Source organism: Coffea arabica, chromosome 9e (assembly GCF_036785885.1).
Source record: "Coffea arabica cultivar ET-39 chromosome 9e, Coffea Arabica ET-39 HiFi, whole genome shotgun sequence".
NCBI lineage: Eukaryota > Viridiplantae > Streptophyta > Magnoliopsida > Gentianales > Rubiaceae > Coffea > Coffea arabica.
This window is the reverse complement of record NC_092327.1, coordinates 2,613,234-2,625,543: the sequence shown is the minus strand read 5'-3', so window position 1 is coordinate 2,625,543 and position 12,310 is coordinate 2,613,234. Positions and strand designations below refer to the sequence as shown.

The 12,310-nt window shown below is 41.6% G+C and overlaps 3 protein-coding genes across 3 annotated transcripts; 1 reads left to right on the top strand and 2 right to left on the bottom strand.

Annotated features, from left to right (window-relative positions):
* Positions 1-779: 779 nt before the first annotated feature.
* Positions 780-5,848, top strand: LOC113709437 (uncharacterized). Its single transcript, XM_072066220.1, has 2 exons — positions 780-919; positions 1,595-5,848. The coding sequence occupies exon 2, from the start codon at positions 1,738-1,740 to the stop codon at positions 5,521-5,523; it is 3,786 nt and encodes a 1,261-aa protein (XP_071922321.1). The 5' UTR covers positions 780-919; positions 1,595-1,737; the 3' UTR covers positions 5,524-5,848.
* Positions 5,849-6,958: 1,110 nt separating this feature from the next.
* On the bottom strand, positions 6,959-7,654 carry LOC140014878 (uncharacterized mitochondrial protein AtMg00310-like). The gene has a single exon (XM_072066515.1). The coding sequence runs from the start codon at positions 7,652-7,654 to the stop codon at positions 6,959-6,961; it is 696 nt and encodes a 231-aa protein (XP_071922616.1).
* Positions 7,655-10,654: 3,000 nt separating this feature from the next.
* Positions 10,655-11,236, bottom strand: LOC140014877 (uncharacterized). The gene has a single exon (XM_072066514.1). It carries the CDS (start codon positions 11,234-11,236, stop codon positions 10,655-10,657), a length of 582 nt encoding a protein of 193 aa, XP_071922615.1.
* Positions 11,237-12,310: the final 1,074 nt, after the last annotated feature.

Genomic DNA, 12,310 nt, shown 5'->3' with positions numbered 1-12,310 from the left:
CTAAGTTATTCTTTTTTTCCAAAGGCATTAATCACTTAATCCTAAATGAATTTATTTTACTTGTGTGAAGTTGAAATTATTATATTTGGACAAATAATGCATTATATTATTTTTTACTTTTATACTGTTTTAATTTAATTTATATTTGGTTTGGAATAAAACACGTTTTCAATGTTTTAATTTATTTAAGATTTGGTTTGGAATTATTTATTTAAAATTTTATTACTTAATTATGTAATTAGTCTTGTGCGAAATTGATTTTATTAGAAATTACAGTGATAAATTAATCAATTAAAATTAAGTTTCGGATCATTTCGGATCGACCCGCCAACCTGAAATTTTCGGGTTTGGTCAGGTATCTTGACGGGTTTCGGGTTGACGGGTCAGGTTCGGGTCAACATGATTTCTGTTATATCCGGATCTCAACCCAACCCGCTAACCCGATTTGAACCCGATTGCTACCCCTAGTGTCAGGTAATGACTAATTACCGACTTAATCAGTCGGTTATGAACGTTTAAACAATAAATACAAGAGGTAGAAAAATTCCGAAACTAGTTTCAACCCTCTTATCTAGGGATGTCAATGGGAATGGATGCCCGCGCGGGGGTGAGGGGTGGGAATATTTACCCCCGCCTTAAAACAGGGTGGGGTATTTTTTTGGGGCGGGGATATAAAAAAAAATATACATATTACACACACACATATATACATATATATATATATATACACAAAAAAATAACAAAACCCCTTATTTCCTTCCTCCGTTTTTCCCTTCGCAACTACAGCCGTTGCCTCCCATTCCCCTCAGTTCTAATGACTACTCAACTAAACCGATCCTCTCTGTCTAAATCCTCCTAAAATTTTACTCAACCCAGAATCCCAGATCAAGCTGATATCTTCGTCGGCAAGTGATCGGAGGTAAATCTTCATCTTTTTCTTGCTGATGTCTTCGCCTTTGTTTTCCTTGTGCGCTTAAATTGTTTGATAATTAGGAGGGAACGGGTCTGTCTCTGTTTCTGGTTCTAGGTTTTTGAGTTTCCAATCAGTATTCGTTAAATCAAAGCTTTTGGGCTGGCTAATTAACTTGAATTATTGGGGTTATCGCATTTCATTTGCCTGTGGCTAGCTGCTGTGACGACTAGTAGGTCTTTTGTTTGTAATGCTAATATTTCTTGCTTACTGATCGTAATAGTTGCAGCAGCTTGCGCATGATTGTGTGGCTTGGAGGGGAGGGGTTGGGTATCGCAAGTGAACTGAATTTCTGGTCTAGTAGCAAGTTAGAAGTGCATTTCTGTGGAAAGAGTCTTATCAGCCATAGTTCCGCACTCTACCTCTACCTCTGCACCCTCCCTACTCTACCTCTGCACCCATTATCCATTTTCAAGCTCAGTTTCTCCTTTTTTTGATTTCTTTTTTTCTAGTTTTGTTTATAATCCTTTTGATTATCTTGTAGCTGGTTCTATTATTCTGGTCGATGCAAAATTCCATACAGCTCTGCCCTTTCTTCCATTCTTCCATTTTCAGTTGATGTTTATTTAACTATCATTTGCGTTGTTAAATTTGCTGAATCTTTTTGTATTTCTTTATTCTCAGGTGCGTATCGTGGGTTAATTTTCGCCATTACTTCCTGATTTGTTTGTTTAGAGAGACGTATTGTGAGAATTAGGTTAGGGTTTCGATCAGGGTTAGGGTTAGGGTTTATTGTTGAAGCTCCAATTTCTGTATAACTTGAAGAGATGGACTCAGAAGGTAGTGAGATTAAGAGAACCCAAGAGGAGAGGAAGAAGATGGAGCAAGACCTGGCTTCCCTTACGTCGGTTACGTTTGATACCGACTTGTACAGCGCTGACCGTTTCGAGGGCTATGAGAGGTCAATTCCGGTGAATGACGATGACGACACAGCGGATGGTCCTGATAACGAGATAGCTCGGAAGCTGAATTCTTATACTGCTCCAAAAGAGTTTTTCAAGGATGCTCCGAGGCCCGGGAATGAGGATGACCTCGGGTTTAAGCAGCCGAGCAGAATTATTGACCGGGAGGATGATTATAGGAAGAGGAGGTTGAACCGGGTGATATCTCCGGAGAGGGTTGACCCTTTCCTGGATAAAACCCCAGGGCCGGACGTGAGGTCGTATGCTGATGTCATGAAGGAGGAGGCTTTGAAGAGGCAGAAGGATGATGTGCTGAAAGCAATAGCGAAGAAGAAGGAGGAAGAAGCAGTTAAGCCAGTAAGCAAAGAGAAGGAAGCTGAGAAACCCAAGAAGAGAAATCGGTGGGATCAGTCGCAGGATGACACTAGTGCAAAGAAAGCTAAGGGAGGTTCTGATTGGGATTTGCCGGATTCAACTCCTGGAATTGGGAGTGGTAGGTGGGATGCGACTCCAACACCCGGGAGGATTGGGGATGCGACTCCTTCTGTGAGGAAGAATAGGTGGGATGAGACTCCAACCCCTGGGAGATTGGCTGATTCGGATGTCACCCCTGCTGGGGGAGTTACTCCTGGTGCTACCCCTGCTGGGATGACTTGGGATGCAACTCCAAAGCTGGCTGGGCTAGCGACCCCTACACCTAAAAGGCAGAGATCAAGGTGGGATGAGACTCCTGCTACTATGGGTAGTGCAACACCGATGTCCAATGCTACCCCTGCTGCGGCAGCAACCCCTGGTGTGACCCCCTTTGGAGGAGCTGATCTTGCTACGCCAACTCCAAGTGCTATTAATCTGCGGGGTGCAATTACGCCAGAGCAGTATAATTTGCTGAGGTGGGAGAAGGATATTGAGGACAGGAATCGTCCATTGACCGATGAAGAGTTGGATGCTATGTTTCCCCAGGAGGGCTACAAAATTTTGGAGCCCCCAGCTTCCTATGTCCCAATTAGAACTCCTGCTAGGAAGCTTCTTGCCACCCCAACGCCGATTGGCACACCTCTGTATAATATCCCTGAAGAAAATCGAGGTCAGCAGTTTGATGTGCCGAAAGAGATGCCTGGTGGACTGCCTTTCATGAAGCCTGAAGACTATCAATATTTTGGTGCACTGTTGAATGAAGAAAACGAAGAGGAATTGTCTCTGGAAGAGCAGAAAGAACGAAAGATAATGAAACTGCTGCTCAAGGTTAAGAATGGCACGCCACCTCAGAGGAAAACAGCTCTGCGGCAGTTAACTGATAAGGCCAGAGAGTTTGGTGCTGGGCCACTGTTCAATCGGATTCTTCCGTTGCTCATGCAACCGACATTGGAGGACCAAGAAAGACATTTACTGGTGAAGGTCATTGATAGGGTGCTTTACAAATTGGATGAGTTGGTGCGTCCATATGTGCACAAAATTCTTGTGGTGATCGAGCCTTTGCTGATTGATGAGGATTATTATGCCCGTGTAGAAGGTAGGGAAATTATCTCCAATCTCAGCAAGGCTGCTGGGTTGGCAACTATGATTGCTGCAATGCGCCCTGATATTGACAATATCGATGAGTATGTAAGAAACACTACTGCAAGAGCATTCAGTGTTGTTGCCTCTGCACTTGGAATTCCTGCTTTGTTACCTTTTCTGAAGGCAGTGTGTCAGAGTAAGAAGTCTTGGCAAGCCCGTCACACAGGTATCAAAATTGTTCAGCAGATTGCTATTTTGATTGGTTGTGCTGTTCTTCCACACTTGAGGTCTCTTGTAGAAATCATAGAACATGGTCTTAATGATGAGAATCAGAAGGTTAGAACTATCACAGCTCTTTCCCTTGCTGCTCTTGCTGAGGCAGCTGCCCCATATGGTATTGAGAGCTTCGATTCAGTGTTGAAGCCTCTCTGGAAGGGTATTAGATCTCACCGAGGGAAGGTTTTGGCAGCCTTTTTGAAAGCCATCGGTTTCATCATCCCTCTCATGGATGCTATATATGCTAGTTACTATACCAAGGAAGTGATGCATATACTGATCCGTGAGTTTCAGTCGCCTGACGAAGAAATGAAGAAAATTGTTTTAAAAGTTGTGAAGCAGTGTGTGAGCACTGAAGGTGTTGAGCCAGACTACATCAGGAATGACATTCTCCCTGAGTTCTTCCGCAACTTCTGGGTGAGAAGAATGGCTTTGGACCGCAGAAATTACAGGCAACTTGTTGATACTACTGTTGAGATAGCAAACAAAGTTGGGGTTGCTGATATAGTGGGTAGGATTGTGGAAGATCTCAAGGATGAGAGTGAGCCTTATAGGAGGATGGTCATGGAGACAATTGAAAAGGTGGTTGCAAATCTGGGCGCGTCTGATATTGATGCTCGCTTAGAAGAGCTGTTGATTGATGGGATTCTCTATGCGTTCCAAGAGCAAACCAGTGATGATGCAAATGTGATGTTGAATGGTTTTGGAGCTGTTGTTAATGCTCTTGGGCAGAGAGTGAAGCCTTACCTTCCGCAAATATGTGGGACTATTAAATGGCGTTTAAATAATAAGAGTGCAAAGGTCAGACAACAAGCTGCAGATCTTATATCAAGGATTGCTGTGGTGATGAAGCAGTGTGGAGAAGAACAACTGATGGGCCATCTTGGTGTCGTTTTGTATGAGTATTTGGGGGAAGAGTACCCAGAAGTTCTGGGATCAATATTGGGTGCTCTGAAAGCTATTGTTAATGTCATTGGTATGACTAAAATGACTCCTCCAATAAAGGATTTACTTCCTCGGTTGACTCCAATTTTGAAAAATCGTCATGAGAAAGTCCAGGAGAACTGCATTGATCTTGTTGGTCGAATTGCTGACCGTGGAGCAGAATTTGTTCCTGCCAGAGAATGGATGAGGATTTGTTTTGAGCTTCTTGAGATGCTCAAAGCCCACAAAAAGGGTATTCGTCGAGCAACAGTCAACACTTTTGGGTATATTGCAAAAGCTATTGGTCCACAAGACGTCCTTGCAACACTGTTGAATAATCTCAAAGTTCAGGAACGTCAGAACCGTGTCTGCACAACTGTCGCAATTGCTATAGTTGCTGAAACTTGTTCTCCCTTTACAGTTTTACCTGCGCTGATGAATGAATATCGTGTACCTGAGCTTAATGTTCAGAATGGTGTTCTGAAGTCCTTGTCCTTCCTCTTTGAGTATATTGGTGAAATGGGTAAAGACTATATCTATGCAGTTACTCCATTGCTGGAGGATGCTCTCATGGATAGAGACTTGGTCCACCGGCAAACTGCTGCTTCAGCAGTGAAGCACATGGCTTTAGGAGTTGCTGGACTTGGGTGTGAGGATGCTTTGATTCATTTAATGAATTATGTCTGGCCAAATATTTTTGAGACATCACCACATGTTATTAATGCGGTTATGGAAGCCATTGAAGGAATGAGGGTGGCTCTTGGAGCAGCAGTCGTCCTTAATTACTGTCTTCAGGGGCTATTTCATCCAGCAAGGAAGGTGAGAGAGGTGTACTGGAAAATCTACAATTCACTGTATATTGGTGCTCAGGATGCCCTTGTGGCTGCTTATCCGATGCTGGATGATGAAGAAAACAATGTATATAGTAGGCCTGAGTTGGTGATGTTTGTATGAGGCTGGATCGTGTTTTAGATGAAGCTAGGGAAGGTCCAGTGGTTTAAAATATATAAGAGTGGCTAGCTGTTGCTTTTCGAGCTGCTGCTGGTTTTCTTTATACGCTCTAATAAGTGTTGTCTTGCGTTCTTGTAATTCTCTTGAATTCAGCAGTTTTTTTTTTTTTTTCAACAAACGTTAGATGTCATTTTATAGATTAACTTGATGCTACAAGGGCTTCATTACAAAAGGTGGCCTCAGCCCTCCAATCTTTGTTGGCCGCTTCTATTAGCCAAGTTGGGAAATTGTTTTTCCAGTCAATGTCATTAACTAGTTTTGTTGCAAATTGTGCTAGCTTATGACTTCCTACATTAGCTGATCTAGGTACAAAAGAGACTGCAAAAATCAAACCCTTTAATTAGGTCCTCAATGTCTTCCAGGATGGTTGCTATATGACCCTCATGCACATTGTTGTTTGCGATCATGTCGACTGCTGTTTTACAATCTGACATTACTTCTATCTTTCCCCAGCCTGCTTGTCTTGCCATTTGGAGTGCCATTCTAATGGTTAAGGATTCTTCCATTAGTGCCTCTCCCATTTTCATCTCCATTACACCTCTTGCTCTCATAATATCTCCTGTCCAGTGTCTTGCTATTATCCCTTTTCCAGTTCTGATCAGCTTTGCACTTATAGCCGCATCCGTGTGATTCTGATGATACCTTCTTTTGGAGGTTCACTAACCTCTCTATGCTGATCAGAGCCTACTTCACCCTCCATTTCCTTCCTTGCTCTTCCTGTCACCTCCTCATATTCAATCCACACCTGTTGTGCCTTCTCAATTATATTCCTTGCTTCTCCTTTTTCATTTTCAAATTGGGCCTTGTTCCGTGATTTCCATATCTGCCACAGTAGGTTTGCTGTTAGGCTGATTCTTTCCTTTCCTTTTTCCATTTTCTCAGTTTGTGAAAATGCTTCCCATCATCTCCACAGATTATTTTGAAGATCATTCAGTCCTTCCCATCTCACTGGTGCTACTTTCCAAACTGTTTGAGCTACCGGACATTGAAAAAACATGTGCTCCATAGTTTCTACTTTCTCCCCGCACCCACTACATATCCTGTCACCTTTACCTGTTATGCTGTAGATTGTCTCTTTGGTAGCTAAGCTGTTTTGCAAACTCCTCCAGATGAAGAGTTTCAGCTTGTGTTTCAAGTTCAGTTTCCAGAGACGTTTCCAAATGCTATGCTTTCTGATTTCCCAGCTTGTTTCCTCTCCTATCCTTTCTCTTCTCGTTCCATTGCTCTTTTCCTGCATAACATTTGCTTATCCTGTCTTCACTGTGTACTGCCCCGATTTGGAGAAGTTCCAAAAAAACCTGTCTTTTCTTCTGAAGCAGCTGAGTGGCATACTGATTATCTTCACACTATCCTCTGGATTGAGGATTTGATTTATAATTTATGCATTCCATCTTCCATCTTTTATTAACTGGTTCACGGTCTGAATTCGACAGTTTGGAGAGCGACTTGTTGTTACTGTACCTGTTTTTGATCCCATTATCCACCTCTCCTTCCATATGTTCACCTGGCTTCCATCTCCTATCCTTTTCCACATGCCTCTCTGAATCAGTCTCCCTGCACTGTGAATGCTTTTCCATGACCATGATGCTGATTGAGGGGGGTTGTTTTCCAGAGCATTTGGATCTTTTAAGTATTTTGCTCTGATCACCTTACTCATTAGCAAATTTGGGGAAGTTAAAATTCTCCAAAGCTGCTTAGCAAGTAAGGCTTCATTGAAAGCTTCCAGATCTCTGAAACCCAATCCCCCCTTTCCTTTAACTTCTGATAATCTTTTCCAACTTAACCAATGCACTTTCCTGTCTTGCTCCTCTCTGCCCCACCAGAAATTCGCTATGCACTTGCATATTTCCTTGCACAGTCCTTTTGGCAGCTTAAAGCATGCCATGGCGTAATTTGGCATAGCTTGTATCACTGACTTGATCAGAACTTCTTTCCCAGCTGAACTCAACATTTTGTTTTTCCAACCTTTCAATTTGTTTATAATTGAGATCTTGATATACCCAAAAACTTGGTTTTTTGATCTTCCTATCGCCATAGGCAGACCCAAGTATCTACCACTGCTTGCTTCCTTCATATTCCCTAACTCTTGACATTCATCTCCTCTGACCTATCTAGTAGTATTCCTGCTGAAGTACACATCTGATTTGTCAAAATTGATCACTTGCCCCGACACCTTTGAGTAAGCCTGTAAGATATCCTTTAATTGCTTTGCCTCTTGGACTATTGCTTTGCAGCAGATTACTGAATCATCAGCAAAAAATAAATGCGATATTTTGGGGCTGTTTTTGCATACTTTGATTCCTGTGATTTTTCCTTGGTTCATCTCCCTGTTGATCATGTAAGAGAGTCCCTGCACAAATCAGAAAAAGATACGGAGAAAGGGGGTCCTCTTGTCTCAGCCCCCTACTGGCTGTGATGAAACCCACCCTTTCTCCATTCAGGTTAAAAGAATAGGACACAGAGGAAACACAAGCCATAATCCATCGAACAAAAATAGAACAGAAGCCCATGCGCATCATCATTCTCCCTACAAATTTCCATTCTACCCTATCGTAAGCCTTAGACATATCTAACTTTAAAGCCATATAGCCTACTCTCCCTTTTCTTTTGTTTTTGAGAAAATGCATGACTTCTTGTGCAATAAGAACATTATCCATAATCTGCTTACTAGGAACAAAAGCGGATTGAGACTCACTGATACACTTGTTTAGCACAATTTTAAGCCTATTAGCCAGCACTTTGGATATGATTTTATACATGGTATTAAACAAACTAATAGGCCTATACTGAGTCAAATTTAAAGGGTTATCAACCTTAGGGATCAGAGTGATAAGAGTTTCATTAGCAGCCTTCAACATATTACCCGAATGGAAAAAACTGGTTACTGCATTTACCACATCTAAGCAGATAGTATCCCAATACTTTTGAAAAAATAGTGGAGACATACCATCAGTGCCCGGAGATTTATTTGGATGCATAGAAAAAAGAACTTTTTTGATTTCTGCTTCCTTCACTGGTTGTATCAGTTGCTCATTCATCTGTCTAGAGATAGTATTGGGAACACCTTGAGTTACATCTTGCTCCTGATCAGAATTTGCTGTTGTAAGCAACTGTTGGTAATAGCTGCAAATTTCCTTCGTCACTTCTTGTTCAGTTTCGTACCATTCCCCATTACTCCTCTGTAAAGCTGTGATTTTGTTCCTTTTCCTTGTTGCCATCACACTTGCATGGAAATAAGCAGTGTTCTTATCCCCTTCCTGCAACCACCTACATCTTGCTTTCTAACTCCAGTAAAGTTCCTCCTCTTTGTAAGCTTTGCTGAGTTGAAGTTTCATAACCACTAGCTGCCCTCGTATCCTATCTCCATTTGACTCTTTTAATTCCTACATTTTCTCTTTAATCTGTTCTATTTTCTTCCCAGAGTTCATCCTCAACTTTCTATTCCATAACAACAGAGCCATTCGACATTCTTTGATTTTCCTCATCACTTTGAACATTCTTGATCCCTTCTGTTCCCTACCCCATGCTACCTCTATGATACCTTTGCTTTCCTCATTTCTAGCCCACCTTTGATCAAAATAAAATCTTCTTTTCTTTTTTCTCTGATTGGAGATAGTGTCCAGGATAATAAAGCTATGATCTGAGGCCTCATTTTCTTGGTGAATACAACTTGCCTTTTCAAAAAGTTGGTACCAGTCCACTGATCCTAAACATCTATCTAATCTCTCTCTCACCTCTCCCTCCCCTTCCCATTGGTTACACCATGTCCATGGTTTTCCTTCAAAAGCTATTTCCATCAATTCATTTTCCTTGATAAACCTGTTAAACTCTCTAAAGCTACCCTCAGCTCTCACTCTCCCCCCCCTCCCCCATTTTTCTTCCCCTGATCTTATATCATTGAAGTCTCCCACTAAGATCCAGTGATCCCCCCAATCTTTCTTTTTTTGCTCTATCATTTTCCATTGCTCTTTCCTAATGTTTTCCTCAGTACTAGCATACACTCCCACTAACCACCATTCACTCTTTGCCTCCAGATCCTTTATTTTTACCTCTATAAAGAAATTATCATCATTGATACTCTCCACCTGCACCTCCTCCTTCCAAAACATAGTTAGACCTCCTGCCTTGCCAACCGGATCTACCACATAACATTGATCGAAATTCAGCTGCCTTTTAACTTTTTCCATCACTATTTTTTTGTTTTTTATCTCACTCAGGAACACAATACTTGGAAAGTGGAGATTTATCATCTCCTTCAGTTGGGGAATTGTCAAGGGTCCTCCCACACCTCGACAATTCCACACCAGTTCCTTCATTTGCACAGTGGAGGCATTCCAGGGATAGCCTCCAATTCCCCTTGCTCTTTGAGCTTTTGAACCTCTTTCTTGAGTAATTTTTGTAATGGTTCCTCCCAGTCATCCTCCTCCATTGGTTCCCCCTCCTCTTTTGCTCCACTCTTCTTCCTTTTTCCTTCTTTTGCCACAACCTGGATGTTTGTCTTTATTTCTCTTAGTGGTAATCTTTTTGATCTGTGGAATCCTCTTTGTTGTTTTCCTTTTTCTTCCATTCCTTGACTAGTCATCAATACCACCTTTCTATGGTTTCCCTCTTCCATGCTCTCATTTGTATTGTTCATTTGAGCTGATGACAAGGAGTTTCTTGTGCCCTCCTCCTGCTCCTGCCCATCCATATCCATTTTGTTCTCCATCAAGCTAGATTTATTCTCTTCCTTCATTTTCTTATTTAGTAGCTCATTCACACCTACCTATTGTTGACTCTCTTTCTGCCCCACCTTCATTTTTCCCCCCTCCCTTTTCCCTCTGTCATTTCTTTTCACTATGACCTCCCCTTTGTCCCTCTCATTTCCTATCTTTCCATCTTTCTCTTCTCCAACCCCTTTTCCTCCCCCTTCTGTTATTCCTTTCCTTTCAGTTTGCTTCCCTGTATCCAGGCCTCCCATTGTCCTATATGATTCAACTCTTCCCTCCCCTTGTCCTTTGGTATGGATTTTTACCACCATTTCCTTCCCAGTACCTTCCCTAGTTGGAGAAAGCATAATGTTTCCTGCTCTCATCTACGGTCCAAACTGAGCCTCTCTATGCGCCTGATTCAAATTCCTTTCCAGTTTACACACCTTATCTCCATGACCTATTATCCCACATTTATAGCAGAAATCCGGGCATCTTTCATACTTGAATTCTACCCAGACTACTTCCCCATTAAGCTTTATTGTAGTGCCTTTAATAAGAGGTTGTAATAGGTCAATCTCTGCCAATATCTTCATGTGCTTCCCTTCTTTCCCCCTTCCTGGAGGCAGAATGACTTCCTTTACATTTCGAAATACCCTTCCAATCTTTACTCCCGCTGCACTGCTCATCCAGTGGGTTGGCAAGTTCCAGATCTGAATCCGTAGTGGTGAGAATCTGAAGCACTCAATTTTCTTTTCAAAGCCTGCACTCCATTCTCTGATCACTAACACTTGATTGTCCAGAATCCATGGTCCTCCTCTTAGCACTCTTTCCCTTTCAACCTCCTTCTCAAACTGAAACTGAAAAACATTGGATCCTATTTCCGTCACTCTTAAGTTTCTGGGATACCCCCAGACATGATTAGTGAAATTTTTAACTCCTGTGAAATTAGCAATCTTGTCACCCATTATTCTCCCCACTAGACTTCCCCTGCAGTCCTACACACTTAGTTCCACATCATCATCATCTAGATCTATTCCTTCCACCTCTTTTTCTAACAGATCAAACCTTTTCAGTGCACTAACAAGGACTTCCTCCATTTTCTTTAGGAATACTCACTATGTTCCCAGAACTATCTCTCGATGCTAAGAGCTCCTGCTCCACCAGTTAAAGAAACAGATGCCACCTTAAGACACAACCAAAAGGAATATATATTTTTTTATTTTAAAGAACTAGTAACAGCCAAAATCAACAAACAAAGAGGAAGAGAGAAGAAAACTAGCTAAAACCAAAATAAAGTAGAAAAAAAATAAAACCCCCTTTCCCCTCTACGCAGAGTGAGGAATTGCAAGTTCTGAACTATTTGCGCATGGGCTCTGCCTCCCGCTCATGGTCCTGTACTTGTATTTCCAGCTGCAAAGAGGAAAAACTGGTCTTAGTAGATTTGAGTAACACAATCTGTGAAAGTTTTTGGTATTGGAAAAAAATGAGACTTTGTTCACTTGGTACTGGGGATGTTAGGTACTATCTTTCAAAGATCTTTGCTTGATCAATCTCACTTTCTGAAATTTTGGAGATTGTGTTTTGGGATTCAAAACTTTGAGTTTAATTATTGGGCGGGAGTTTTCGGTTTCACTCTCCTACAACGAGGGGAGGAGCTCTCATTTCTAGAGAGAGAGGCTCTCACTATTGGAGAGGATTTTGAGTATACGTGGTTCCTCTCTTGAATTCAGCAGTTAGATTTGAAAAAAATGTTCGTTGAGACTTCAACTATTAGAATGCTTAATCTGTTCTTGTGTGTTTTAATGGTGCAAATTTTCTTTTTACCTAGCATAAATTTGTACTGCTATTTTTTCTTGCCGACTTCTGCTAATGATGCATATGCTGCTCATAGACTGTTTCTATTTTTTTTTTAATATACTTTGTTTCCCTGTTTTTCAGCTTTCGGTACGTACAAGGAGGAAAACACTGCGCGATGCGCGGTGTAATTGTTAGGCTCGATAAAAAAATGCCCAGTTATTCAAATTTAGATATTAAGTATG